This window comes from Calidris pugnax, unplaced genomic scaffold, assembly GCF_001431845.1.
Source record: "Calidris pugnax isolate Ruff unplaced genomic scaffold, ASM143184v1 scaffold54, whole genome shotgun sequence".
NCBI classification, from domain to species: Eukaryota; Metazoa; Chordata; class Aves; order Charadriiformes; family Scolopacidae; genus Calidris; species Calidris pugnax.
In genome coordinates, this window is record NW_015090864.1 from 7,456,468 (window position 1) to 7,483,878 (window position 27,411).

The 27,411-nt window shown below is 41.3% G+C and overlaps 1 protein-coding gene across 5 annotated transcripts in view; it reads left to right on the top strand.

Annotated features, from left to right (window-relative positions):
* DPP6 (dipeptidyl-peptidase 6) overlaps nt 1-27,411 on the top strand; it is a 576,912-nt gene that overhangs the window by 539,304 nt on the left and 10,197 nt on the right. For all 5 annotated transcript variants that reach the window (XM_014945135.1, XM_014945136.1, XM_014945133.1 and 2 more), the window contains exons 17-19: nt 19,938-19,985; nt 23,760-23,858; nt 26,234-26,303. In XM_014945135.1, coding sequence (XP_014800621.1) covers nt 19,938-19,985; nt 23,760-23,858; nt 26,234-26,303 — 217 coding nt within the window. The remainder of the gene's footprint in view (nt 1-19,937; nt 19,986-23,759; nt 23,859-26,233; nt 26,304-27,411) is intronic.

Sequence of the window (27,411 nt, forward strand, 5' to 3'; positions counted from 1 at the left end):
TACTATGAGCAGGGGGATTCAAAGTTACTTACAATGAAGGACAGTTTGCCAAGAAAAGGCAGTTTGCAGAAAGCTGCCTAATGGACAACATGAGTACAGAATATCTAGTGCTTCACTGCTCGTTCTTCATAAATTACCCTTAGCTTGGAGCAATCTGTAGGTCTGACCCAGATTTCTAATGTTGAAAATGCCTTACACTGTCCAAAGGGTTAAGGATAGAGGGCATTTCAGGAGAAGAGTTGTAAAAGTCAGCTTTCTCCAGCTCTGTTAAGAACGAATGTAAAACTCCATAGCATTTAATCCTATGTCATTTAATTCTGCTTAATTCTCCTAAATCGCACATACAGTGCATGCACCCAGAACTGAATTTCAGCCCCCCCTGTAAGTGTTATTCTTACTGGTCGTCTGTTGCTGTGATTGAAGCTGCTCAAATGGCTGCACACCCTCTGAAACAGGCATTGCAAAGCAGCAAGTTGACAAGAAATGCCTTATTTTCAAAGGCTCAGGGACAAACAAACAGGTGTGTAACATGAAAAAAAAAGTAGCTGTTGTGTATGCTGTTGTAGAGCAGCTCAAAGTAGTGTCTCTGCTCTGAATGCCAGCAGTCTGTTTGGTGATGCATGGACTGTCCCTTCTCTCACTGGCAAGTATTCACTGGTAACGGTAACTGTCTGTGGTGAACACCAAGGCTAAAGAAGTATTTGAGATGGCAAAATGGGAAATAACCAGGATAATCAAGATAAAGAGGAGAAATGGAATGATTAACATGATACCAAGCAAAAAGTCTGGACATGGACATCTGTAAAAACATATTCTTCCCCAAGGAATAAAGATAGACTGTATTTTAGGGTAATTTATAGGTATTCTAAAAAAATAGCTTGCAATACAGTACAGTGAAATAGCAGGGACAGTACAATGGACTAATTAACTTAACGAACTACATGTAAATCTCTGAATCTGTAATTATGGCAGACATATGCAGAGAAGTGTCATCTCCCACTAAACATTCAGTTCTGTAGTAAATGTTATTAAGTTTATCAAGTTTGTTTCTTTACAAGAAAAGCCCTGCATATTTTTCTTCTTGTTTTCATTTCAAGAAAAACTGTCAATAACTATTAGAGACAGTGTTCTTTTCCTTTGCACCAAGATAATTATTTTACCATAGTTAGAAGCATTTGTGAATACCAAGATTAAGATTTCTAAAGGGTCTTATCAACAGTTATGAAGTTATATGTTTCTATTACATTATGTCTCATTCACAAAAAACCTACAGTGATACCCGAAGAGATTAATGTGTTTTATTAGTGTGTACATTAATCCGAGTACACAAGACAATGATTTTGCTTAACAAATGGTGGGCCAGATTCTCAGCTGCTCTGAACAATACCTGCGTTATAAAGTTGTTAGAGCTAGATCTGTTTCCATCTGCTGAATATATCTTTGTCTGGATTTTCATTATACAGGACTAAATTCTCGAAATGTAGTCTCAGAGTAGCACAAATACAGCACAGCTTGAGCTATGGAGCTAACATCAACCTCTCCATTTAGATACCTTTGCAAAATACGTATACATGAGAAAATGCAGAGAGCTGAGTAGGGTTTCCATTTTCAATGATTTAATTAAAATAGCAGTCCATTAGAGTTGATGGAGTTATTCTTTATTTACATAACTAAAAGTAAGAGTTCTTGCATCTTCTTCACTTCCAAGCAGTTTACAGGAGCAACATTTCTTTTTAGCACTTTTCGTGTAGGATCTGTTTAACTTCAGATGTTTGCTATGGGTACATTTACAGCAGAGACAACTCCCTCTGGTTCCTCTTACAGCTGATGTGGGTCCGGTCAGGGGAAACATCTGTTCTGGCTGAAATGCAGACTGCTGGATAAAAGTAATCATCCCGTCAGATTTTGGTCATACAACTAGGGTAGAGCTGTTGTGGTTTGATGGAGAATCACTTTGATTCACTATTAGGAGACTTCCTTTTCCACAGCTCCTCAGGCTGTTTAGCTAGAGGTTGGCCATGCCTCACTTTCTGAGAGTTTAGTTTTATTGCTCATAAGCAGTCATCCTCTAGTATCTTTTTGATTAGCAGGAAATCCTATTTATTCATATACGGATATCACACATAGAGGAAAAAAACTAGTTAAATGAGGATCTGTCGAGGAGCTCTCCTTACCCAGTGGTTGATCAAGCAGGTAGAGCAGCAGCAGCCCCCCAGAGAGGACAAGTGTTTGTCTTACCATGTCTGCTGCCCAAGGGCTTCTGCCAGGAGTTCCCACTTCTTCTTCCCCAAAAAAATCACCTTCGGAGTTGGTGTTAATGACCAGACAGTGGCAGACAGCACCTATTGCTGTTTGGTGCTTTCTTCTCTACCTACATTGTATAAAAGCACCCAGAGCCCAGGTCTTGCTGTATACTCTGTGACTGTCCACAGAAGCGCGTTTGTAGCAGTAACTGGTATATGACTTTGTCAGACCCATATGTACCTTCAAAGGTAGCTAAGCATACATGATTTTACTCTGATCAAGCCTGTAATAATTTTTAAAAATTATATTTTCTCAGCTGTGCCCAGGACAAATACACGGGCAAATATATACGGCTTGAAAAAAATTTATGTACTGACACTTGTAGACTAACCTCCACCATAACTCAGTTTCACTGTATCCTTTATATTTACTTGCTTTGTGGTCTTTAATTGCAAACTTTGCTGAGTTTAGAGTCTCAGACACGACTGTGGTCAGCTTAACTTCTCCAAAACGGATATTAAGCAACTGATGCTTATAAAGTACACTGTGATATTTATGTGACAGGCAATAGATATATATCTTCCTTTAAAAAAAACCAAGGAAGGTCTGGCATTGCTCACTTGATCCCACAGGTCAGGAGTTGGAAGTTTTCTACGCACTGCATTGGTACCTTAGAGGCAGCATATAATTGTCTCAAAGGATTTTTTTGCTGTCCTGCAGGCTATGCTTAACAGCAGTGCTACCTGTCACAGACTGAATGGGGGAAGAATAATAAAAGGTAACCTCTCTTTCAAGAGGACAATGTAATGCTTACTGTCAGGAGGCAACATTTATTGCAATCACTCAGTCCCAGAAGGCTAGTTACCTTATTTTCCATCTAATTTTATATGCTCATGATTGAATTACTGTAGCAGGATCTAAGGAAACATGATGCCTTGCAGACTGCTGTTAGATTATCTCTTCTAGACACTGTCGAAAAAGCAATATGTGCTGGAGCAAGGTCACTCCTACTGTCATTTTCATCATAAAATATGGATTTACACTTCTGTATCCTCTCATAAACCAGCACAGGCACTGTCTCTGATTCCCTCTAAGATAAACAGAAAGAATATCTGGATGGAAGGGTTTTGCTACTTTATAAATAAATTTAATTGAGGATGGGGTTTTCTCATCTGTAATGGGATGGAAAATTCAATTGCATAGGTAAAAGAAATTACAGGTTTTGGCTGTGGAAAACAATTTATCCCTGTTTCTTAGTGGGGCTTGGATGTGTATGGTGCAAGGCTGAATGACATGGAGCCAGTAAAGCACTAAAGCCCATTTTTAGGTGATAGCTCCTTCTCTAGGGGATGAAGCCTTATCAATGACCTATAGATGAAAATTATAGGGTGAGGGTCTGTGTTGTTCATGGAATGCCTACCAGCCCGCTAATTAAAGTTCTCCATAATCATGCACTATCAGGAAGGGACTAACCCTTTTTAGGGATGACACAAAAATTGGTAGTTACACGGAAGGGAGAGAACTGCAATGAGCGCTAAGAGGAATCCATTGCCTCATGCTTGGTGTGGTTGCTGGTGATAGAGGAGCCCCTTTTCCCATGTACTATGTATTATCTTTTCATTCACTGACTGATATGGGAAAAATCAGCTTTCACTTTGAGAACAGACAGCAGTGTAACAGAACAGCGAACACTATCTTCTGCTACAGGTCTCGAGTCCTTCCTCCTTTTCCAGAAACTGTAAGATTGTTTTGATTCAAAATACCATAAAACCACTATAGTTCATCCTGGCTCTTTGAAGATTATCTCTGCTGGAACCTGTGTTTGTAGCTGACGGGTAATCTTTACTGTCAGTATTGTGCAGGTGAAGTGACTTTAAAGCTTTCTCTCTCTCTTTGGAGAAAGGAAAATAGACTCTTCTAAAAAAAATGTTAAAGTATTATCACCTGATTTGGATATTCTCTCTAGCACTGTGGTTATCACTAGCTTAGCATAGATGCTGTAGATCGGTAATCACAGGTAACAGGAATGAAGTCATTTCTGCCTCTCCTAGCAGGCAATTTTGTAGCTGTAGAGCAAAATGATATGTTGTAACTGAGCTGCGGTTGATAAAATACCTAAAGAACCAGGGAAAGGGATTTATCTGGGTATACATCTACTTTTCCCCAGGTATGTCCTCTGAGCCAGCAGCCACAATGACACCAGGGCTGTAACTACACTCCTGGCCCTACAGTGCTGCAGGATGCCTATAGGCCTGGGAAATCATTAAAAATAGGATTTATAGCTCTTAGGTCCTGCCAGATAAAATCCTGGTTCAGTCCCGTAAACAGAGAACAAGTGGTGCAAAAGCACAGATTAGGAAAACATTGCAATTTAAGGATTTTCTCTGAAGGTGATTGATACTAACAGAGGCAAAGCTAACAAATTAACAATATTATGAGTCAAGTTCTTCATACCATTGTACATGTAATTCTGTCTGTGTTTTATGAGCTTTAAAGACAAGTGCTGCAAGTTTATTCTTTATAGATGCAGCATGTAGGCATAAATTTCTTAGCTCCCTAAACTGTGTCTTGAGAATTTAATTATCTTCTTTCCACCTTCTTGGTGGAATAAGGAAACGCCATGTGGACATGGGAACATTTAGGAGTATTAATTGCTGCTTCCACTTATTAGGTTTATTCTAAGCATTTAAAATGTCCTGTTATTATTCTACATTTCTTTTATTTTCAAGATTTTTGTTGGAGTCAGCAAAAACTTTCACTACCAAGTTTCATCAAATCATCTGGCTCTTCTTTGTGGCAGACTGCCCTGACCTCACTTTTAATCACATTTTAACACCACAGGGTCTGGAGCATGATTTAGCAAGGTTCAGCCTTCCAGTATGGAGAAGTTTAAAACCACTTTTTGTAATAATAATTTCAAATCTAGGTTTTTCTTCCTGCTGATGTGGTCGCAGCAGCAGCTTCTGCCCACACAGATGGTGCAAGTCTGAAATGTATGGTTACACTTTTGGAGGATACCATATAGCCAGAAATTTTTAGTGTAGGCAATAAGTGAAATCATTCATTTCTAATGAGGACTGCTTTAGAAGGATGCATCAGCTCAGCATTTAGGGTTATTGGGACCAGGATTCAAAACAGGACTCATGTCCTTGATCAATGCAGTCTTTCTAAACCCAGTTAGTGATTGCTAACTAGCACCTCTCCTGCTTTCTTTTAATAATGCGGCAAGGGTGATTTACTAAAACCCTGTAGCCAGCACTCCTGTGCAAAATAACTTTTAAAGGAGGCTGGAGGTGGTCAGAAAAGTGGGAAAACTGGGTGGTTAATGCTGCCTTGTGTGCTGCGTAGCCCAGTGCTGTGGAGCGTTGAGATAAGCTCAGCCAGCAGGCAGGGTGGTGGGAACATCCTCTGAAATTCCAGTATCCAGCACCATTACCATCGGCATAGTTCAGCTCAAGGATTTAAAACCCATGAATTTATTTTTTTTTAATGTGTGTAAACACAAAATTCTAGGCATTGTCTCTAGTGTTGTGGCTATGCTTAGATGCCATTACTGTGTAAAGACTTTGTCTTTTTTGAGGATATGGCTTTTGGAAAATCTCCTTGTATTTCTTCTCTCATGGGATTACCAGCTGATTCAGCCAGGCTTGAATGCATCTCAAAGAAAAGCTAAATTAAAATCAATACAGTCTTGGGTTTGTTGATGAATTTCACCATAACAAAATAACATTTTATTTTGCGCATCTTCCTATGGATTCAGTCACTTTCATCTGCACTTTATATAATACTGATTTTGGGGAACTTTTTTCCCAGAAAATCCCATAAAATCCTAGAGGTGTGAGTTTTAATTAACAAAGATCTTCATGGAAATGTACTAATTTTAGCATATCATTCATGAGAAATTTTTTCCTGTAATATTAATCACAAAAAATAAAAAAGGGGGGGTTCTACTGCTAGGGATTTACTGTCTGAATAAAAGTGTCAGAATCCTTTCTGCCTCGGTAGAGAAGGTAGTGACATTTGTCCTTCACCATGAGTTAATCAAATCACATTTTGCTTCTGTTTCTCTATTAATATGAGGGGGCCATGGGATCATCACGGAGGCATTGTTGGCAGTAGTTTGCACGTCTGTGTCACTGAATATCTCGCAATAATTCTATGTTGAGATTTATCAGGATACAGGGAAGAGGCAATACAAGTTTTATGGCTGGTAAAATAAATACTGCACTGTTTAATTCAAGTTATGGAAAGATATGCAAAGCCCTTTGCAACCTTTCCCCAGATGATCATTTTCATGCTTTTACCAAGTGGGGAGCAGAGGTACAGCGAGAATTAGTGGTTTGCCTGTGGCCATGTCTTGAGTCAAGTGTCGTGAACCCCATTTCCTTCCTCATATTGCAAGACAGCACTCCAAGGAAAAGCACCACTGGCTGCTGGCACAGACCAGAGCTGTGTCTAGCACTGTAGCCTGTCTCCATCAGTGATTGGTACATAATTACCCTCTTCAGGATTTTTGCAATAACGTACCCATGTCTGCCCAGCTCCCGCAATTAGAGGTTGGTTCATGCCTTCAGGCAGGAGAATAATGAACCTCTTTCTACATCTTTCTCAGTTCCTTCATTTAATCAGACCTTTTAACCTGTGCCATTTGGGCCAGGCCTACCTTCTCTGGAAAGCCATGGAAAATCTGAAGACAAGGATTTTTTGTACTATGGACAAGCAGATGCCAGGAGCTGAAAATTGGTGTAAAATGTCTACCATTCATAAAGCACACGTTCATAAAGCAATGTTTTGTCCACAAAACCTAACTACATTGCTCATGATTAGCTGTACATAGCACATGGAAGTCTTCCATGTCACAGTCTCATAAAAAGCATTCCTGGAACTAGATCACTCCTAGTAGTGGTTACGCTTGGGTAAACATCAGTGCAAGCAATAATGAAAGTTCGCAGCTTAGCTCTTCCCTGGATATATTTGGCTATTTATGGACTCTAAAACAACTCAATGTTTAGGCAAATATATCTGCAAAAAGTAAGTGGATTCATTACTTTTTTCCCTTTCTATAACAAAATAATCACGTTATTTGTATAGTAGGGTTGAATTCTCTAAATCCTGAGTTGAATGTGGACACCTATGATACATTTACTTACAAACAGGTGGTTTTTATAATAGTTGTTTTAATTGATTGGCCCATATCTAGACATGAAGAGTTCAAAGACACATTTCACAACAGTGGTCCACGAAGTCTTAACTAGTTACAAAATGCTAATTAGGACACATGGGTTTGATTTTTTTTCTCTGTGAAAAGCTCCTTTAGAGAACTCAAGCATGTTTTGTAATTCCAGCTTCCTAGAAGTGTTGTGAAAATAAAATCCACTCCTGACTGCAATGCTCAGATGTGCAGTGACAATAGGGGACACAGGGGCTCCTAGATGGATAAATTACCAGAGTGGTTTTCAAAGATACAGTGAATCTTAAATCTCTTCTCTGCAGAGAAACCTCCCTAGCAGAAACCCAGCTATTAGTATGCAGGAGAGCACTCCCGTAACAAAACCAGCATGTAAAATGATTAAATCATGCCGGAGTGAAGAGTTAACAAGGCATGGCTGCACACGTTTGCTGTTAGCGCACAGCACCGCGCAATGTTTCTTCTCAATAGCAATTCAATAACTGGTCTGTAATTACATCCCAGGCCGTAATAAGTGCAGGGACAGTCCTCCCAGGTGCTGAATGCTCCTAACTCCCACCAGCAGTGGTGGGAGCTGGAGGTACCCAGAGCAGCAGAGGAGCCCCTCGGTGCATCATGAGGTGGGACTCCAGCAAGACCATCCTCCCCTGCCACCCTAGCATTGCTCAGTGCCTTTAGAGATAGGCAACGATCATCTCGAATGAGGGGTTGAATTTTGAGTTATAGCTGCAGTAAAGCAATTATGAAAAATAAAATAACCCTTTTTGGCTTAAAGCACATCATTATGTGTTATACGTTTTTATAGCACCATCAGGGTGCTATAAAAGAGACTCGGCGGAGCTGCAAGGGGGAATATTGTCTTGTGGCTTTTTCAGATTGGAGGGTCCTTAGATGTGTATGTGTGTGCAATTTGCTCCTTGTGGGTGAGATGGAAGTATTGATCTTCTAAGAAGGATTTGAGCAGGGAAAAAAGCACTTGCTTGTCAAATGCTACAGGGAGAGTGTTTTATTAGGAGTGTTTTCTGCTGATGACACCCAGGTTAAAATGGTAGAAACTCTTTTTCTTGCTTTTGAGAGACGAAGAAGCTGAAACTCCTATTTAACCTCTCCAGGTAGCCACTTTATGTGGCTTTTGACATCTCTGATAGATGACTGGGGAAAGCTTGCTGCTGGGGGTACAAATACCTCACTCCAGGGCCTGAAACAAACATTAAATGCACAGAGGCGAAATGTCTACATTTAATCCCTACTTAAACTTAGTTACATAGCCTGCTGCCTGGCAATATTTCTGAAGCATGTGGGTTTAATGTCAACTAATAATATCATAAAACTACCCATCATGGTAATGGCAAAGCATCTTAGAGAGTCTCTGAAGCACTTCTTACTGAAATTCAAGTAAATGCTTTCTAAGCGCAGCCTGTCCTGCTGAGAGGGCTGGAGCTTGGCAATTCAGGGGACCTTTGGCAGGGGTCATAATAAATGATGTCGTTGAGGCAGTCTAAAGAGACTTAATTAGAGGCTGAAATAACTACTAGAGCTGGAAAGGAGTTTTATTAACCCAGTAGAGAGCCTATGGACAGAAAAACACGATAGGTGCATCCTGGTTTAAACAAATATGAAAGGTTGCTTCTCGGATTTTACTAATGGGGTGTGCATCAGCTGCCACCATGCCTCAGTGAAGCCATAGCAGTAGCTCTGAGGACCCAAGCCAAGGCCAAGACTGACTGTGCCTCTCTCTGCCCTACCTCACCTTGCTGTGAAATGCAGTAACCTATAAAACACCTTATCGTATTTGTCATCAGTACATCTTGGAGGACCACAGCTTTGTATGTCCACAAGGGTTGGAAGACAAAGTCAGTGCTGCCATTGAAAGAGGCAACTCCATCCCCTGTCCACCTTGGGGGCTTTTTCACCAGTCTGCTACCTGTGCCACAAATAGGCTCGCTCTGGGCTGGGTCCAGGAACTGAAGTGAATGAAAATTAAATATAATATTATTTTTCTGATGGGACCGTCTCTAGAAGTTGTTCTGCTGTTTTGCTGAGTGGTTGTACAAACATTTCTGATTGCTCAAGGGAGTGGAAAGTGCTGGTGTGGGACCAAGTGGCAGAGGTGGGGTGGCAAGTGGAAAACACTAGCCTAAATGTTTTAGGGAACCACAAAGTGAGGATTTGGGAGTATTTTATGGGCCATCTGGTGACTGCAGCTTATTACTGCTGCACCCCAGAGTAGAATGGTGTCTATATTGTCTATTATTCAAAAATAAATTATGGTTTTCATCTGCTGGCCCAGAGTTACATTATTTTCCATTACAGCAAGTGTTATAATATGCTTCAACAGAAAAGTTTACTACTTACTTCCTTACGTACAGCTCATGGGAGTTCAGATTTTCTGAACCATCTGAGCTGTCTTTGGCCTGGATCTGGGGCCCAAAGCAAGGGGTAGAAAGCCAGTGTTGGACACTCTGTGCTATGGAGGTCTGAACACGAGTAGACAACCCATGTTTGTCTTTCTGGGTAGAGCAGGACAGGCAACCCCCCAGAGCGTGCTACCCTTGTGCTGCTGCACAAACCAGGCATCCTAGCCAAGATATCTGGCTGACAGAATCCAAGAAGCACCAGAAACATGGAGGTAACGCTGAAGTGCAGCTACATGTCCTGCAGTGTGATAACGGCCTCCAGGAACCAAGAGTGTGGGTGCAGGTTCCCAGCCCAGCCGAATGCTAAATGAGCACAGCAGCCGTGGTGGTGCCTGGAAGGCAATCCCTGTGGTTGCTCACATATTAGGTCACTGGGTGACTGTTATCTGTTGTGACCAGAATGGTTTCCTATACAAGGATGATTACGAAAACGCTTGGGTTTTTGTATACCCAGTAGCGGGAGGCTGTAATTAGTGCTTCCAGGCAAACTGTGACCTTTTGGAACTTTTCCTGAGGCTTATGAAGCTTAAATTAGTTTCTGCTGTTTGAAAGCATGCACAGACTTAATCTCTTGGTCCTATTTATATTATAATTACTATATAATTCACATTTGCATTCACTTGACTCCCTTTCTTAGTTAACAGCCGAGGTTGGCTCTTGTGTCTCAACTCCTTTGTGCGCAGTTCACGGGTCAGAAATCCCGTGGGTAACGGCAGGATGGGGAGTGCTCCTTCTCTTCCCTCACATGCTCATATCACTTCAAAATAGCAGGCTGGTAAGAAAATCCCTTGTGCACAAACAGAAGGTACCACGAGAGCTTTTTTCTCTGGGAAAAGAGAGTACGCTGTTAGTGGTTTGGAATTTGAAAGACAACTTCTTTTCTACCGGCTGTTAACAACCAAGTCATTAAAGTAGTCTGAGATTAATTAAAACGGTGGCTTTTGTGGATGTTCCAGTCACATTTTGTCTTCCTTTAACTAGACCGTTCATTTATGTTATAAAATATTTCACTGTGTTGTTATGCATTTTTAATGCAGTGTAAAGTACCCATAAATACTCAGTGACATAGAATAAGTGGAAAAAATAATATGCATGAATATTTAATAATAAGATGAATAGAAAACACCTGTAATTTCCAGTGCATGAAAAAAGGAGATTGTAGAATGAAAGTGAAAGTCCTATCCCCTTTAAAATTACCTCATTCTGCAAAGCACTATGTGTTCCTTGCTTCTGCATTCTTTGATCCTGTTTTCGTTTTGATTCTTGCTTGTAAATATGAGCTGTCTGGCATTGCCCAGAGGAAGGTGATCTATCATCTGCTTACAGCCAGGGTTCTTGTCATTTGGTCATTCTGTACATATAAAATTTTATCTGAACTCCACTCATAGGAGATAAATGACCATGACAACAGGCTTCCTCCGATGCTTCAAATAATGAAGCTTCACAAATCAGGCAGTGACCTCCTGCATGTTGAGACCCGGGTGCATGTGCGTTATTTCCAGCTATATGAGCGACCTTGGTTGAACTCATTATTCTGCAGTGGATAGTACAGATGTTACCATCCCACAAGATTTAAAGCTTCCTCTAAGGAAAACTGCTTCTCTCACCTTGTTTGCCAGCTGGACCAGCTGTAAGGTTTATTGCTGGCTTTTGTTTTCTGTTTGTGTGATACTTCTTTAGTCCCTCATTAATGCAGTTGGTATATTAAGGATATATTAAAACCTGAGAACTCATGAGAGGGAAACAGCTTAATAACCAGACAATGCGAAGCAATGTTATTTATGGGTTTGGGTTTTTTAAAAAAGTTAATATCCAGCATCAGTTCTAACTTAACTAGCTAGAATATCATTACTTTGTTGCAAGAGAATTTTACTTATGCAAAAGAATAAATTAAGATTATCTAAATCAATTTATACTAGGCTTTTAATGGAATAAACACAAAATATGCAATGGGGTTTTATTCTGTCAGTGTTAATGAGTTGTAAATGGCACTGAGAAGACAGTATTTTCTTTCATGCTGTGATTACAAGGAAAGATCTTTTTCCCTTGAATATACCAGCAATATGCCTATTAGAGGAGCTAGGATGAGTAACAGGGACTGACTGCAATGCTCATCCTCCCCTTCCACGGCTTGACTGGGACATGGCTACACAGTCTCTCTATCATGACAACGTTGCCATTTGTGATAATTTTTTATCATGGCATCATAGGAGAATTCAGTTTGGAAGGAACCTTAGGAGGTCTCTCGTGCAACCTCCTGATCCAAGCAGGGTCAGAGAAGAGATGAGACCAGGTTGCTCAGGGCTGTGTCTAGTCTTGTCTTCAAAGCCTCCAAGGATGGAGAGTGCACAACCTCCCTGGGCATCCTGAGTCATCCAGAGAGTTTCCACGGCAGGCAGGGAATACAGAAAATGTCAGGCATGTTCCTCCAAATATGGTATTTCTTTTAGAATTAGCATATACTAATCCAATAAGAAACTTATATTTTAAAAATAGGGACGAATGTTAAACTTTTGCTTTCATCTCTTTTCAAAGTTTGCAGAAAGCCTGGATTAAATTGTATTGAAAGAGGTTAAATTGATAAGGGATTCAATTAGTAATAGCAGGAAATAGAACAGAAATTGGAAAAAGAAAGAAAGTTGGGTATGGGGATTTCTCTACTCAGATTCATTCTTCCACCCATAGCACCAGCATACTAGGACAAAATGCTGTAGCCTTTTGGGAAGTCAGCGACACTCACGTGAGCCTCTGGTACTTATGTCTCCAGGTATGCAGTCATGGTGCACCTTCAGGTTCAGGAGCTCTGTAAGCAAATTCTCCTAAACTACCTTCTTTTTACAGCTGATCTTATCACTACAATGGATGAATGCGCCTGCAATGTTTCTTGAAGGTTGTAGGTTTTCCACATTTCTTTTTGGAACCATTCACAAATATTATTGCATTATGGGTTTTGAAAACCTTAGCCAAAGCCTCATGAAAGGAAGGAAATGCTTTCACTCAGCCCAACTTGACGTGATGCCTCATTGGATGATATTAATTAAGAAGGAGAGGATGGGGATTAGTGAAAGAATTTTAAGGGAAAGTTAAGTACCAGCTGAATGATTATGATGAAGAAAAATATCAGGCTAATTGGAGATCAGCAGCAGGGTTCATTAGGAGCTGGTCTCGGGAATGACCTTACTTAGATTGTTCCCTGGCAGCCTGGGAACCCAAAGCTAGACGCAGCTAATGGAATTTGTTAAGGCCACAAAGCTGATAAGCATCATCAGAAGGCAGAGAGAAATCCTGGAGAAGCTGGCTGTCTTGGAGGGCCGGAGTGGAAGAAATTAATAGTACAAAGAGCAAAATTAAGCACATGGCAATTCAGGGCAAGAATTTGTCTTGTGTGATTGAAGTTCAAGAGTTACAAATGCCTCAGAAGCGTAGAGGGGTGTCTGGGCGTGCAATGGTGAACACTAGATGTCTGAAAACCACCTCCCAGCCGTGGCCATGGAAAAGGCTCTTCTAGGCTCTTTTAGAATCAGGCAAACAATTTTCTGTAGAGCTGAGCAAGTAGCAGTTTCACTGTATAAGGATCAGTTAAGATGTCCTCTGCAGCAGGGGTAGAGTCCTGGTCATTTCTGTTTAGGAAGGAGGAACTGAATGTAAAACGCTCTTGCATTAAAGAATAAGAGGAAAAGAAACTGTCTTACAAAAAGAAACTAAAATAATCTAATTTATTCTACTGGATCAGAGTTTTGGGGGCATATGACTGCTCTACCTATAGTGGGAATATTCACGATTAGTAGAAAACAGCTTGTTGGAACAAACCCAGAAGGTGTAAACTGGAGTGACAGCCAGTGCAGTTAGAAGGCAGCCTTCAAGTTAGAAGGCAGTTCCTACCAGAAGAGTGAGACACCAGTAGGAATTATGTTAGTGAAGAGTTATATTTAGAGGGCATTTGTGAATACTTTTATAATACAGAATTACCTGAAGAAGGAAGGGAGTGTCTTTTCAGACCCAGAGATCCCATGTCCTTCTGTGTGTCAGTGACCATAGGACAGATGGTGGGATGGATCTGGTTAGTGTCAGCCCAGCTTCCCACCCCACTGCTTGTACACACCTCTCAAAATCCCATCAAACAGGCTCAAGACCTGACCATGCTTATTTAGTCAAACATCCATTAGAAGAACTCATTGGAGCTATTTTGTGTAGTATAATTAAGGACAAATCTCTTGCTCATTTGCCCTCTAGACACTGCTAACTGAAGCTGCCTCAGAACGACCAGATTTATTTCTGCTCTACATAAAGTAAGCACGAAATTTATTACTGGTATCAGATGGGGCAGAAACAAGCAGTGCTATCGGTGTGGTTTGTGCAATCCTGCGTGTTGCCCGAGAACGAGACAGTATTGATTATTTTACAAGACAAGTTACATTTGAGGAAGTAAAGATTAGATTAAAAAATTAAATGCCTTGGGGAGGGTGAATAGCAGCACAAATCTGTTTGATGTTTGTGTCAACAAGGTTGCCAAAACAAACAGCACGAACATCTGTCTGTAGCATGGACTGGAAAATACTGTAAACGGGAAAAAATTTTAATTGTAAGCAGTGGTTCATGGAACTCCCCGTGTCTTTATTTATTAGGCTGATAATATCACCCCAACATATGAACTTTATGCAGCGTGTATAAATAATTCATGGATTAGCAAATAAAGAGATCTGGAATCTGTACACAGAGATGGCTGTTGCCAATTATCTCACTTGTGCAGAGCCAGACCCTCTCAGCTCCCATTGCTCACAGCTGCTCTTTTAAATCATTCATCAGCGCTTAAGAGATATGCTGGTGGCGCTGGCAGAGAGTATTTGAATTTTCATTGTTTACACACTGTGAATTTAGCTTCTAGTCTGAAATTATCTGCCACATTGAAGCCTTTGAGAATATGGATGAGAAGAATAAGACAATTCCTCTTTTTTTCCCTTTTTAACACTTCTATAACTTTGATTACTTTTTTTTGCAATTTTAGTTTGGATTTTTTTTTTATAATCGCTGCTTTAATTTTAAAGTTGCAACTGATGCAATTCCCTATGTTGTTTAGATCAAGAAAATACCAGGAATACTGTGGAATAGTCTCTTAAAAGCATTACAAACAAATGTCTGATAAATATTTTGTTCATATCATACAATATTTTGTATGATTTTTCCATTTTTATTCTGGAAATCTATACCTTACCACCTAAATATCTACAGTTGCTTCCTTTCTGATAGTGTCTAAGCAGAACCCTCTTGGAAACAGTAATGAAAGCTGCTTAAAAAATTGATGACAAGCCACAGCCAATGTTTTTTCTTGTCAAATTACTGAGGCACTGCTTTTCTGTGTGTTTCAGATTGTGGTGGGCAGTACTTCTTTCCTGATAAATTTGCCCGTGTCATTGTAGTGTTATGGCTTAATTTACTTCTAGCATGGATAATGACAGTAAAGTTTTTAAAATCAAAGGTCTTATCATAAAGCCAAACTTTTAGCTGTATTAGTTGAAAATCTCCTTCCCGTAACTACATATTTATGCAGCATTATTAACTATGCATCTAGCTGGGAATCTATAGAGAAATCTATACACTCAGAAGTTCTCTCATCAGTAGTTTTGCTCCTTTCTTTTAAGCTATAAATAAAACAGCACCATTAAAACTGCTGTCGAGTTACTGGAGTGAGCTGGCATGATGCTGGAGCCGAGGAGAACCTGTAAGCCAAGGGAAGCTGTTCCAGCTGGTGGTTATCCAGCACACCCCATCCCACTCGTGCCAGAGGGATAACAGGGTTCCACCCCACACAGTGCCACCCAGCATCCTAAAGCATCTGGGGGACGTGACAGGGAGCAGGAGTGCCAGGTCCCACACCTCAGGGCATTGCACAGCCCTGCTTGTAGCTACAGCAGCCAGGGCCAGGGGAAGAAAGGAATCCAACAGCAGCATCATCCCCTCGTCATGCTGGAAAGTGTCCTGCCTGGGAGTTTGGGAACATTTACCCAGGTGATGGAGTATGTGCTGGGCTTCTCTTATCTTTTCAGATGAGGGGCAAAGCAGCTCGGTATCAGCTTTACTTTCTTCAAGTGAAGCACTTTGTGTTTTACTCTGCAAGGAGCACAAGCAAATGCTAAAATCCAGGCTGCACCTGATGCTCAGACATCCTCAGGACCTCTGTAAGCAAGAGGCAGAGCGTTTGCAAAGTTTCCAAGGGGGACGGGCAGACACGGGTGCTCATCAGCGCTGATTAAAGAACAGAAGCAGCAGAATGTGCCAGGGCTCAGGAGTCCCTATCAAAGCCCGTTTGGAAGGGCTCTGGAGAGAGGAGACACGGAGCAGAGGATGTCCTCGCTCTGCTTCTGTCAGCTCCCAGCAGTTCATTGAACAAATTAGGTTTCACTCTCAGATCTGCAAATGACAGTGGATGGCATTTACCAGATGGCATGTGTAATGGGACTGTCACACCGTTATAGGTTTAAAAATAAAGTGTGGGAGGCAGCTAATGAATATACACTTCCTAATTTCAAGAATTTCGTTCTCCCCGTGTCAGGCATTAGGCACTCGAGTTGCGAGTGTTGAAAGACTTGCGATGTGTGTGTACTAAAAGACATAGTGTACCATGCAACCAGATTGTTTCACTTTAAAAAGTGGCATTGAAATAAGCAATTTACATAATTCCTAAAAAATATTTATTTTTCTTCTTAATGACTTTCAACCTGCTCACAAATGAAAGGCATTGTTTAACTGGAATGTCATCATTGGGAATGTTTAATATTGAGAGTAATCTTTCTCACAGACCTGATGATTCTGCTCTGTAGATTTTTGGTTTTACCATTTTTCCTCATTTTTTGAAAAATAAAAATTGAGCAACTCAGAAGTCTACTTTTTCAAGGATGCTGATGCATATTTTAAAATATTTTTATTTGATATTACCTCAAACTGAATATCTTTGTATGGGGCTTCACTTTAAAATATTGATTTGGAGAGGTGACAGTAAGGTAATGAGAGACACAATATATAATACATGGAATTTTCTAAAGTACATACTGTTTTTTTTCTTAATTTATTAGTTTCTCACAGTTTTTCCAGTGCCAACTCAAAAAGGAAAAATAAATTAGAAAATGAAAGGATTATATGCATTGTATTTCTCTCTTTATCCCTTTCTTTTCATTAGGCATTTTTTGTGTTAATTAAAGGACTGCTCTAGCTTTGACTCAAGTCATTTGGGAGGATTCCTTTTATTTTCAGTGATGATTTTATCATGCCCATGATGAATTGTTTATTAGGTTTGTTGCTTTCCTGGGACTGCAGGGAAAAAGCAGGGGAGATTTATAAATAAATATGGTCAGCATATCAACGTATAATGGTAGTAGAAAGGTGAATTCAGCTAAATCCTGGTGAGTAAAACATGGTTTTCCTCCGTGCATTGCACTCACTCAGCTGCATTCAAAGAAAGTGGTGCAAACAAAGGAATCGGATTGTCAGTGAAGAAAATTCTCAGTTACTAGGAAACAAAAGTCAGGCTGCCATATCAGTTGGCTAAATTATAAATAAAACCTTTTTCTGCCTCTGTATAGGTAAGGTCTACATTAAAAACTCTTGATTGCGTGCAATGGGATGCAGTTTCTTGGCAGCATGGGGAAAAAAGAGTGACACAGCTATACTGCCTGAAAGCCTTTCTTGCTCTCAAGAACTTATTTCATTTACCAAACCAGCATGGATGGCTCGCAGTAACCTGGTTTTGTTGCCATTTGAGTACACAATCAGTCACAGCACTTCAGGGGCTGTTTCTCAGCCAGCTGCTGCACAGGACTGGCGATCGCACAGGGTTTGCTTGGAGCTTGAAGGATACAAGAGATCTTAAAAGACTGACTTGAACATCAGTGAATATCAAGCATCTTTAAGGTGTCTTAATTTTGAAGCTTAAAAAATGTTGGGTTTGTTGGTATTCAATGTAGTTCAACAGCAGGTTTCCCCTGCATGGCAGCAGGATGCTGCCAGATTGTCAAAGCCCAAGAAAGTAGGAAACATGGTTTCTAACAGCCTTTCCTCCATGGGTCTTTTGTACAGATGGTTCCAAATTTTGCCATCCCCACCTGCTCGCACCCTCATTGCATGGTCGGTTTGAACTGGCATTACAGTATATACAAAAGAAAAGTCCTGTCATGAACACTGGTGAGACTGTACCTCAAATGTTGTGTCTAATTTTGGGCCCCTCACTACAAGAAAGACATCGAGGTGTTGGAGCATGTCCAGAGAAGTGCAACGAAGCTGGCGAAGGGTCTAGAGAACAAGTCTGGTGAGGAGCGGCTGAAGGAACTGGAGTTGTTCAGCCTGGAGAAATGGAGGCTGAGGGGAGACCTTATTGGTCGCTACAAGTACCTGAAAGACGGTTGTAGTAAGGTTGGGGTTGGTCTCTTCTCTCAAGTAACAGGCAATAGGACAAGAGAAAATGGCCTCAGGTTGCACCAGGGGAGGTTTAAACTGAGTATTAGGAAAAACTTCTTCACTGAAAGGGTTGTCAAGCATTGGAGCAGGCTGCACAGGGAAGTGGTTGAGTCATAGGTGTGTAGATGTGGCACTTAGGGACATGGTTTATTGGTAACTTGGCAGTGTTAGATTTATGGTCGGACTCAATGATCTTGAGGGTCTTTTCCCACCTAAATATTTCTATGAGTCTATGATCTTCACCCACACACAGTGTGGGACCCCTCTGGTCATGCTGCTGGGATCTTTGCTGGGTGTATGGATGATCTTTCCCCAGCTGCTCACTTTTGCTGTTGCTGCATCCTGCCGTGTTATGGGGAAACAGAAGGAGAGTAAGATAACCATTACCCCTGAGGTTGTGAATTAACCATTTCATCATTGCAGCGCTTCTTCCACCTTCACCAGGATTGTCAAACCCATTGGAGGAGCTACGAACAGGTATGGTAGTAATGTATGAGTGGCCGTACCGGTTCAGTTGGAAGCTCATCTTGGCCCAGCATCCTGTCTCCAAGAGCTGTCAGTAGATGATAATTGCGAAACAGACAGAAAGAAGCTGAGAACTACAAAAAGAACTTAATCCCATCTACCATGGCATTTTTCTATCAGTCAGCCCCTTGGTGACTTTCTGAACAAGAAGTTGACCCCAGACCACTGTGCTAAGGACTACGGCATCCTACAGCATCCTGTGCTGAAGACTGTCGTGTCCTGTGGTAAAGACTACACCACCCTAAAGGCTGTAGCATCCAGCGGCAGCGAATTCTGTGGTTCACTCATGTGCATTGCATAGTAATGATAATCCTCTTTGTATAAGACTGACTGATTTCAGTACCCAAATGTTGCATTTTAAGACAGCATATGTGGCCTGTACCATGCCATTTTTCTATCAATCAGCCCCTTGGTGATTTTCTGAACAAGAAGTTGACCCCAGACCACTGTGCTAAGGACTACGGCATCCTACAGCATCCTGTGCTGAAGACTATCGTGTCCTGTGGTAAAGACTACTCCATCCTAAAGGCTGTAGCATCCAGCGGCAGCAAATTCTGTGGTTCACTCATGTGCATTGCATAGTAATGATAATCCTCTTTGTATAAGACTGACTGATTTCAGTACCCAAATGTTGCATTTTAAGACAGCATATGTGGCCTTTTTTAGTGTGAGAGCCAAACTGGTGTTTAATTCATTTAAAAAACAAACAAACAAGCAAACAACAAAACCAAAGCATTTGCAAAACAGCAACAGTTATCCACAGCATGCAAAATGTAAATGCTTTGTGTTGTGATGTCTGGGTGCCATTAGAATAATTTTAAAAGCAACTGATTTAATTGTGTTTGTGCTAATTATAATGTTTACAAATTAGGGAAAGATGCATTTAGTGGTCTGTTGGGAAAGGGCTTTGAAACCTCGCAAGTCTTCGAGTTTACAGTACTGTCATTTATTCATAGACTCTTTCTAATACCGGGGTGATTTGCTTTTTAGATTACTCTTGCATGGAAAGCAAGTCTCAGGAGTCTTCAGCTCCGTGGAATTCAAAACCAGGTTCACATGCATCTGTGTGTGCTTCGACAGATATTTAACGGAGTTCTTTTCTTCTTCTTTTCAAGGTCCCCGAGTCCCGATGGTGACCGTTCACAACACAACCGACGCACAGAGTAAGAATGAGCTTGAGCCTTTCAATTCTTCAGAGAAAAGTAACCAGGCAGGACACTGAGATGTAGCTGCTCTTTGGTAAACTTAGACTAGCAGGGAGCCCAGACTCTGCCTAAACACATGTCTTCTGCAAGTCAGAGAGACCTGCAGAGCTGTTGTGCTGCCATCACAAAAGCTTTCTTTTGGGGATACGAGGACAGTGTTTTGGGCGTGATGTTTGTTATCAACTTTCTTAAAAACTGCACAGTCCAGATCTCTCTCTCTTTTTGTTGTCTTCTACAAATATGGGTTTATGGAAATAAGAAACCTTTAGCTTAACCTACAATTTTCCAAAAAAAAATCACTCTGATATAGATTACCAGGTTGGAAGAGATAACGCAGAGGAGTGAGTCCCACAGGTTGTACCTCTGCCTGGTTTTCTGATCTATTCATGGGGACTGTAGCACTTATTGTTTGATAAGGGTTTTTCATGCTAATGATCCATCTACACCAGTGTGAAACTGGAATTATTCCAAATTCAGGTGTTTTTTTTCCCTCCAAATCTTTGGCACTGGATGTAGCAATTGCCAGACATGGCTCCCTGTAGAGCCCAGAGAGCCATGAGGTTTCTGGTATTCCTCCTTCACACCTGTAGCAATGCAATTCATCCAGTAAGATCAATTTTTTACCCCAAGTCAGCCGCAGGAAGCCTCAGACAGAGAGCCTTTCTCTGTCCCTTCTCTAGAGGGGTCTTAAACCCAGGTGCCCCCTTCTCTCTCTCATGAGTCTCAGGAGCCTTCTTAGCAGGGTGTGGGACTGAGTCTTACGTGAAACCAAGATTTATCTGATCTTCTCACTTTGATGGCAGACCCTTATCTTTTGTTTTAATGTCAAGTTTTGCACAGCCTTAACCTGCAGTAGGGGGCTTCAGGCATTGCTAGAATCCATATAACAAGCAACACCTTTATTCTAGCTGCTCTGTACATGGCCAGTTTATCAGTTTAACTTAACTGAATTTACAGCAACTCACTGTTTTTGTCTCTGCAAAGGAGCAGAGCAAACCAGGGAATCCAGCTCTCAAACTAAAGCTTTTCTGTAAAATGCTGAGCTGCTTCGTTTTCAGCTGAAGGTGCTAAGTATCAAAGGAAAGGCTCCTGTGGCACCAAGATATGTAAGAAAAAAGCACAGGATCAATCTTGCTTTATGCAGTGTGTTCCCTGTTTTATTCCCTGCTTTCTCAATTTCTGTTGGTAGCATGCATTTCAAGCCCTTACCCACCTAGAAAAGTTTTGCTTGTAAACAGGATGAGTAGAGTGCAATCCTGAATTCTGATAGATTTTTTTAAAATCAAATTTTAAATCAGATTTGTGGCATATTGTATTCTTTGCTATTGAAATAGAAATATTCAGTAGGGTTACATCTAGTGTCAACAGTGTCCAATATTGTTAGTGAGATGTGTTGTACGTTTAATTTATCCTTCCATGGTTTTCCAATGGTCTACAAAAATACAAGAACTTCTTTTTTTAAGTAACAATGAGAGCAAATTGCAATCTCCTGGCTTTTCAGTCTCTCTGCAGTGAGCTCATATCTCTCACCAGTGACCGCTCATATCTCAGTGTGTGCACAAGAGTGTACCAGCTCTTCTTCCTCCCAGCAGAGACCTGGGCTTGGCAGTGCCTTTGCTGAGTGTAACTCCAGAGCAGCCCTGGTGATGCCCTCAAGGCTCCAGCCCACAGACGCTGTTGCCTCAGGGCCAGGAGAGATAGCTCTGACCTGCAGCTCCAAAGTCGCTTTCCTTTTTTCCCCCCCTTAAACACAATACCTTAATTTTACCACAGACGTGGAGGAGGCTGACTGGCTATAACAGCACACGCAGGATAGTGCTCTCACGGACTGTTTTACAGCCTCCTGTGTAGTTCTATAAAATACTTTTTGCTGAATAAAATGAGAGATACTATAAAACAGAAACAGCAAATGAAGGGCTGGAAAAACTAACATAAAACACACTGAGTCTAGTTTTATTTTGACAGATATATATGTGTAGCATTTATTACATAGAGAACTCGATCTAGCCATGCACAGAACACATCCCCTACTGAAATTCATTATTTTCTGCGTATGATTAGCATTTCCCCTGGTTCATTTTTTTTTCACCTCATTCTTTTGCTTTTGAATAAAGGGCAACTGACAGTTGCATGTCACTGAATTTACTTATTTAATATGAACCCATTACTCTATAAAGGGAGTTTGCCTCTGTATTCTGCAATAATCTGATAATAGTGAGTTGCACTGAATATTATAGCGTGCTTACATTTAATTAAGCAATGGCCATTTGTACTCCACAGACCCAGGCTCCCTGTGGTCCTAAAGCAGAAAGGAAAGTCCTTTAGGAGATATGCCAATCTTTTTTATTTCCTCCACAGTCTTCCTGGCTTTCTGTGAATGCAATTATATGAACAAATAAAACGGCTTGACTAAATTCCCCTACGTAGCAAGCCCCTTTCTGCTGATAAAGCTACTTGTGTGTGCCATAATTAAATGAGAATCTTAATATTTAACTAAACGTAATAGGCTGTTGCTTTGGCACTTTTGTGGGGGTTGTGGTTTCAATAGAGATGAGCCAAGCTTTTCAGAAGCAGGGTGAATAGTCGTTGAATCAATACCCTATTGCTGAAAGATCTGTTAAATGTATTAACTGGGAAGGACATGTTTTTGTGCTGTGCCTGCCTGTTCAGCAGAGATGGGCAATGAAAGCGTGATAATCAGGTACCATAAGAATTATTTGAGGAGCTCAGGTTACACATCTACTTATCAGTGTGTTGCAAAAGGGAAGTTACTGTAAATGAAATACATAATTTGGTGCAAAACCTCAAACCCTCCTTGGGTTCACAAGGCAGAGAAAATGCCCTGGATCCCCCTGGTTTGAACTCAACCTGATGCCATGGGGTTGAGCACTGCAATGGGCTCTCCAACCCAGGATTCACTGCCACCACACTGGGATCCCCCCAGCCCTTGAATCCCTCCCCCACAGGGCTCAGGAACCTCACCATCACCAGGAGACATTTCCCACCACCTAGGACATACAACCCAAAATATCTCATAAAGATGGGCCCTTCCCTTACCATTTGGGAAGGACTTGCTCTTTCTGGTGTTGGAGGTGGCTGCTTTTTCTAGAAGAGGCTCAGTTAGAGCATGTGGGAATCAAGGTTAAATCCTGGGAAGGAGGAAGGAATCCTCTATTTCAGCCCCAGAGTCCTTGGATAAGACACACAAGCAAAATGAACAATTCTTGAATCATCCTAAAAGCCAAGAATGCTCCAAAACCTGACGTTGCAGGTCTGTATGATCTTTATCCACTCTTCTCTCCCCGAGAATTTCCTTCTCTTTGATTTGCTCTTGTGCAGCAGCACAACCTTGTCCTGAAGCCCTCCATAGTCTACCCCCTTTCCACATTTATTATGTGCAACTTGGGCATGGACTTGAGGAATTCTTCATTTGATGTCTACCTCGGCATGGCAGGTAGATGCCTGACTGGGATCCATAGCACTGCCTCAAAGCAGAAGGTCACGTTCCCATTTGCTGTAAATTAGCTGAATGTCACTGATTTCAGGAATATATCTTTTTGCTACCACAGAACCTGGAAAGGGTTTCAAAGACTTAGGTGAACTAGACATCTGTGAGGACGGGAAGGAAATTCATAAGGAAACTTGCGTTACAAATGTAAGATGGCTATAAGATGTTAAAATGCTTTTTCACAAACAGCACCAAAAGTTTTTGTGATGTTGTCCTTCTTTCAGAAATTTTTGAGCTGGAGGTAAATGAAAATGTGCAGCTGGCTGTAAACGACAGGCAAATGCCTAAGGTAGAATACATGGAAATCAAGATAGACGATTACAGTAAGTAGTACCTTTCCTCTCTCTCACTTTTCTTTTTCTTTTTCACTGCTGTTGCTGTGAAATGATACAGTCATCGTGGCCAGACTGGCAGGAGGAAAAATGACTTTGCCTCTCAATAAACTCACACAGTTTGCAAAGCACTCTCTCAGGATGTGCTACATAGGGAGGTTATTACAGGGATGGGATTTGATGAGAATGCAGCTGAAGAAAGGCAAAATGATAGGGTTGGGTTTTTTTTTTTTTCCTTTTAAAATTTTCTTTGGGAGGGAAAAAGCCACTCCAGAAAATGACACAGTGTGGTGCTCCCATTGTTGAGGGAATTTGCCCTTGCAGGACTGGTGTATTATTTGAGATGGGTTTGAAGTGGGATGCTGTGTGTGCTGCCTGGCTGTAGCTGGGGCTGCCTTTCAGTACACAATACTGAACTGCAGTGAATGAAGACCACTCGCCAAGGACTGCCCACTGGAGTCATTCAGGATGCTTTGAGAAATGATAGGATTGGAAAAAAACAGCTTTATGAGAAAAACCGAAAGAGATTTCACCTGGAATAAAGAAGGCAGAAACTTGGAGCAGTTTATAGCCACAGCTGGTGCATTATTTGTACCACGTGTGCAATCGCTCCCCATGTATCTAAATGCCAAAGAGGACAGAGAGAGAGAAAAGCCTAATGGCAAACAGCCAAAGTGTAAGAATTTTCTGCTGCCTCTGTACTTGTTCCTGAAACAACCTAAAAAGCATCTCCTCTGGCTGTAAGCAGGTGTCCTACCTGTATGTGGAAAATCCACATGTTCAGAGTTGTGCAATGGCTCCCAAAAATCCCAGTTTGTGTGTATGGTGGCAACTTTAAAAAACAAACAAACAACCCAGAAAACCCCAACCAAACCAAACCAAAACAAAAAAACAAAGACTCTGGGTTCATAGTATGACCCATAACATTTCCTATGCCAAAAATGAGCGTACGTCTCAGATGGGATTGAGTGAAATGAAAGCAGTGAGGTGTGAGGGATGGCAGGCTCCTGATTTCAACCACTGCCAGGTGTTACAAAATGTGAAGCAAAAGCTGAGAGAGACAGTTGCCCTTTTAAAAGGATCATAATGGCCCCAAAATGTTCTGCTTGCCACATGGGCATTAGGAACATAAATCAGAGCATGAAATAACAAGAGGAGATGTGCATTTCCAGGCCTTATGGGCAGGAAAAGATGGGGAAAGAGCCTGTCATAGAGATCATGTCTGTCCTCACCGTGAGGCAATTCGTGGTGGCACTGGCAGCTTATTAGGAATAACTCAGCTTGATGCTAAATTTCATAGCTGCAGGTATCATTGAAATCTGATTCTGGTCATTTAGCCTAAAATATGTTTGTGTGTGTGTGTGTAATAAATAGAAGCTGGCCCCAGCTGTGGAGCTGTTCCTCCCTGCTCTCCCCGTATTTTCAAAGCCTCAGGTTTCACAGCCTTGGGAACACTGCACGTAGTTCTTAGTTATATTTAAAGTCAAGCGATGGCCTTTTTGGCTGTCCCTGGGCCATTGATCCAATTTGCAGCTATTAGCATTCAGATGGAATAACTAATTAGGCGGAGTGTCAGACAATGATTGCAACGCAAACCACTTAAACCGCGCGGTTAATCTGTGTATTAATCTACTGAAAATGTTCCTAATACCGATTTAATTGCTGGGCCTTTGCTAATCTGGATTGTAGTTAACATTTTAAAAATAAATGTGTTCTCATTAACGTGGAAAGGCTTTGTGTGGCAACGTTTTTGGCTGTCAATACGAAGCCACAGGAAACAGTTAAATGAAGCTTCGGTGAGCACGTCTCTCACTTACATTGGTTCAGTACCAGTATAACAGCGTGGGCTTCAGCACAGTTACCTCCTGGTTTACAGCAAAATTAAGCCCTCTGGAAGTTAGGATTAAAATACATGTTTCTCTATCTCTCTTCACACCATTGTAGCAAAATAATCCTATTCTTTCCCTTGGCCACCATATGTAATTGGGTTTTAAATTATCATTTTCATCACCGATTTTCTCCCTCTTCTGCTGCCCTGAAATATTGATTTCTGGCTGCGTCACTCATCCAGCTGCCAAAAGAGAAAATTATAGCTATTGCCAGATGTTAATTGAATGCTGTAAAAGTGATGCATGGCTGAACAGCTCGCGCTGTACTCCCAATTTACATTTCTTGTCACCATGGCTATCATAATATGGGTCTTTTCTTTGACAACATCTGTGTTCCTAAGGTGTTATTTACCAGAGCAACTGATGAAATGCCATTTTGTCCCAGCTCATAAGTGACCAAAACACCAGAAAAATCTCTTAGAGTTACGTCAGCGTTCCCACACTGAAGACATGCTGTTATTTGTTTTTTTTGTCTAGAATTGCCAATGCAGATCTTAAAGCCAGCAACCTTTTCGGACACCGCACACTACCCGTTGCTTTTGGTTGTGTAAGTTCTTGCACATCCTTTCTTTCTGTTCACATAATTAGGGCAGCTTGGAAACTTTGGGCATGATAGGAGCCTTTTAAGGTATTTTTTTAATAATGAATACCAGACTGCTTTAGCACTTAAGTCCAGCACATTGGTCCTTATGCTCTGTCTCGCCTTAGAGCTGGGAGAGGCTAGATGTGGGTCCCTTCTCTCCCGTGTTTAAGGGTTTCAGTTAAGGGTGCCTAGTGAAACTCTGCGGAGTAAATTGTTGGATTTTGTAAAGTTGTCCCATATACACTTGCAATTCAATAATTTTGGGGGCAGAAACGAGAGGGGGAGGAATAAAAGGTGGACATTGACTTTCTGTCGCAGTGCTTAGGGCCCTCATCCTGTGCTTGACAGGTAGTTTTAGAGTGGGATGTGGTCAACCTTACTACAGCTTAAATTTTAGATTCCCTCATGCAGCAAGCCTTCCCATGTAAATTCCCTGAAGTGACAGTAAAGAGAGAAATAGAAACCTTTGAAGATCGCCACAAATTTAGCATTAATAGTGGGTAGGTAGCTTTTCCTCCTGGCAGGCACAGCAGATGGGGATTTCTTTATGCAACATTTAGTAATAATAATACACATTACTGAGTTTTTTCTGGCAATTTGGAAAGAAACCAGGGGAGGGAAGGCACTGACCTTGGAAAAACCTGCTTGGCCCTGGCTGTGTCCCACTGCATCGCTTGCTCCTTGCCAGGGAACACCCCACGAGAGAGAAGACTCATGCAGAAGTGATGGATGCCTGAACACCATCCTGCACATCCCTCCATGAAGGACAAAAAACCACTGCAATAAGCATGTCGTTACATCACAAAATTACTGCAGAGAAAATGTACTTCATTATACAAGTGCTTGAGGAAGATTGGTACTCATCAAGCTAACAACACTTGATTAGGCTGCCTCTGAATCTGGATGTGCCTGGGTCTCGCTTGAATAAATGCAAATGACTGAAGTCACATGCACGTTAAAGTCCTGTAGTGAGTTGGCTGATGCCTCCGAGAACCCCAAAAAGGACAAGGACTAAATGGAAGTGCCAGTGGCTCTACAGTAATCCCAGTCCTAAAATATTACTTATCATCAT